This window comes from Vitis vinifera, chromosome 6 (assembly GCF_030704535.1).
Source record: "Vitis vinifera cultivar Pinot Noir 40024 chromosome 6, ASM3070453v1".
Classification (NCBI taxonomy): Eukaryota; Viridiplantae; Streptophyta; class Magnoliopsida; order Vitales; family Vitaceae; genus Vitis; species Vitis vinifera.
The window spans coordinates 14,333,023-14,336,349 of record NC_081810.1 but is presented as its reverse complement, the minus strand read 5'-3'; the positions used below and the strand labels follow the sequence as shown (position 1 = coordinate 14,336,349).

The following is a 3,327-nucleotide window of genomic DNA, read 5'->3' as shown; positions in this document are numbered from 1 at the left end:
TGGAAATTTAAAAGATCATTTTAAATTGTCGTTTTCATGTAATCTAAGCCATTTATGAAACTTGATCTCCTATGATTAGAAAATCCATTTTATGATATTAGATTGCAACTCAACCATAGATTCATGTGCCTAAAATGTGATAATGATTTGATGTTTGATTATCAAAGGAATCATAGGTGAAAAAGTGTATTTTTTACTATCATTAATATGTGATATGTGATTGTAAATTGTTGATGACTTGATTATAAATCATTAAATTGTTGATGACTTTCATTCTCTAGATTGATGTGGGATTTTTGTTTCTAATTTGATAGGGAAATAAAAAATGGCATCAAACTTGACTTCATCCTCTGGTCAAGATTCAACTACCCATTCTCAATCAAGTAGAAGTAAGACTAATCCTACATGGGAGCATGTTTCTGAAGAAAGATATGGAAATGGAAGGAGAGCTCTTATTTGTTTGTATTGTAAAAAGATTACAAAAGGTGGAGGTATTCATAGAATGAAACTACATCTTGCTAGAGTGAAAGAAGATATTGGTCCATGTAAATCGGTTCCACCTGATGTCAGATTTCGCATGGAAAATTCTTTGCAAGAGTTTGTGAATGCTAAGAAAGCAACCAAAGAAGCAGATGAATATAGAAATCCTTATGGTCCTAATGTGTCACAATTTGAAGGGGATATGGCCGAAGGTGAAGAAGAGGTTCAAGAAATGCAAAGTCCTATGGCAGCTAGTAGTGGAAAAAGGAAAAAATCAATAGTGGATAAGTATTTTGCACCAAGAAATATTGAAGGAGCTCAACCTTCCATGAGGAGTGTGATAGCTGGGAAAGAAGCTACTTGGAGAGCGGATATGGCGATTGGGAGATTCTTTTATGATGCATGCATTCCTACTAATGCTGTGAATTCCTTCTACTTCAAGCCAATGTTGGATGTTATATCTGCAATTGGTCCTGGAGATAAGGGTCCAAATTACTATCAGTTGCGGATTAATCTTTTAAAGGATGCCAAGAAGGAAGTTCAGTTACTTGTGGACTCTTATCGTGCAATTTGGGCAAAAGTTGGGTGTACAATAATGGGTAATGGTTGGACAGATAATAGACAAAGAACGCTCATCAACTTCCTTGTGTATTGTCCTGAAGGAATATCGTTTGTGAAATCTGTTGATGCTTCGGACATTGTCAAGGATGCAACTAATTTGTTTCAGTCATTTGATGAGGTGATTGAATGGGTGGGTACACTCAATGTAGTTCATGTAGTGACTGATAATGCAGCAAATTATGTGGCCGCGGGGAGATTGATTTCTCAGAAGCATAAACACATTAATTGGTCACCTTGTGCAGCTCATTATCTTAATTTGATCTTTAAGGATATTGGTAAGATAGACCATGTTGCTGAACTTGTAAGACGTGCATCAAAGGTGACAATTTTTGTGTATAATCATGTTGCTTTGTTAAGTTGGTTGAGAAAAAAGGAAGGATGGACAGAGATTTTGTGACCTGGTGCGACTCGCTTTGCTACTACTTTCATTGCACTCAAGAGTCTTCATGATCATAAACATGACTTGCATAATAGATTTTGGATAATAGATTTTGGAATGATTGTTTGATTGTTGTGAATCTTATGTCTCCACTAATGCGTTTATTGCGTATTGTTGATTGTGATGAGAGGCCTTCGATGGGATATGTGTATGAAGGCATGTATAGGGTTCGTTTGGGCATCAAGAAATTGTTTAACTACAGTGAAAGACTATACAAGCCTTATACAGAGATCATAAAGCAACATTGGGATCAACAACTAAAGAAAAACATTCATTCAGCAGCTTATTGGTTGAATCCATGTTTCCAATATGATTAGGAAAACTTTTGTAATAAGCCAAATGTTATTGGAGGTGTCATGGATGTTATTGATCAAAAAGTTCTGAAAGGCAAGCTTGAAACAATGAATGAAATGAGGTTATTTCATGATCGATTGGGAAGTTTTGGAAGAGACCTTGCTTATTCTTCACGTGAAGTACTTCAACCTGGTAAAATATTATTTTCATTTATTAGTGTGTTTGTTCTTTTTTATTAGTTACCTACTTACTATTTAATATTTTAAACTTGCTAATGTGTTTTATTTTTTTCTTATTTTTAATGTGAAATGGTAACTAGATGAATGGTGGAGGCTACATGGATACAGTGCACCACATTTACAAAAGTTGGCCATTCAAATATTAAGCCAAACTGCATCGTCTTCTGGATGTGAGAGGAATTGGAGTGTCTTTGAACGTATACATACCAAAAGAAGGAATAGATTGGAACATCAAAGGCTTAATGATCTTGTATACGTTCATTACAATTTGTGGCTAAAAAATCGGTATAAATGCTTTCTTAGTTGTTTTGAATTTAAATTCTTCTATTCACAATTATGAATAATTATATGTTTTTCTTTTTTTAGGTTTTATAACAAGAAAAGAATCTATGATCCCATTGACTATGCATGCATTGATGAGACCGATTTTTGGGTAGTTGATGACGATCAGCCAGCAGAGCTAGATGTTGAAGAATTGGAAAATCTTCTATATGAAGAAGGGTCAATTCCAATAAATGAAGTGGAAGGTTCAAGTTCTCACATTGGTTAGTAAAATATTTAAACTTATAAAAGTTCAATAATTATATTTTTTTTCTTCAAAAATGATTTCTTATTGATATATATTCAATATTTTTGTAGATGACGAGGATGGTGATGACGTGGCTAAAGAAGGGCTTGATGTGGAGGATTTTGGTTTTCCAAATGCTCATTTTCAATCTCCATATTCCAATTTCCAAAATGAATGAAGACATGAATTTTATATTTATTAGTATGCAAAAATCTTCATGAATATTCAAACATTGACATGTTATGTTTTTATTTTGAGTAATTATTTAAGTGTTGTGGACCTATGGTTGACATTTGTATTATTTGTTATGGACAATGTGTTAAGTTAACAACTCTTTGATAATTTGGTTATTATAGGATAGTAATGGTTTGATTATTTGATAAATATTGAGTTTATTGACATTATGAATGTATACCATCTTATATTGTGTTATAAATATCATATATGATAATTGATGACTTCTACAGGTAAAAAATTTTGTGACAAAACTCAAGTTACTCAATAAACAAAGTAGATGCTGTCAAAATTTACATAGAATTTATTCATTTTTTAATTTTTTATATTATATAAAATAATAAAATATATATTTATGATGTCACCAGTTCGATAGCGGTTCAATAGTGGTTCGACCGGCGGTCCGACCAGTGAACCGTGAACCGGTAACATTTCCGATTCAATGACCGGTC

The 3,327-nt window shown here is 33.0% G+C and overlaps 1 protein-coding gene across 1 annotated transcript; it reads left to right on the top strand.

The window, feature by feature from the left end:
• Nucleotides 1-325: 325 nt before the first annotated feature.
• Nucleotides 326-1,498, top strand: LOC100241079 (uncharacterized). The gene has a single exon (XM_010653402.1). The coding sequence runs from the start codon at nucleotides 326-328 to the stop codon at nucleotides 1,496-1,498; it is 1,173 nt and encodes a 390-aa protein (XP_010651704.1).
• Nucleotides 1,499-3,327: the final 1,829 nt, after the last annotated feature.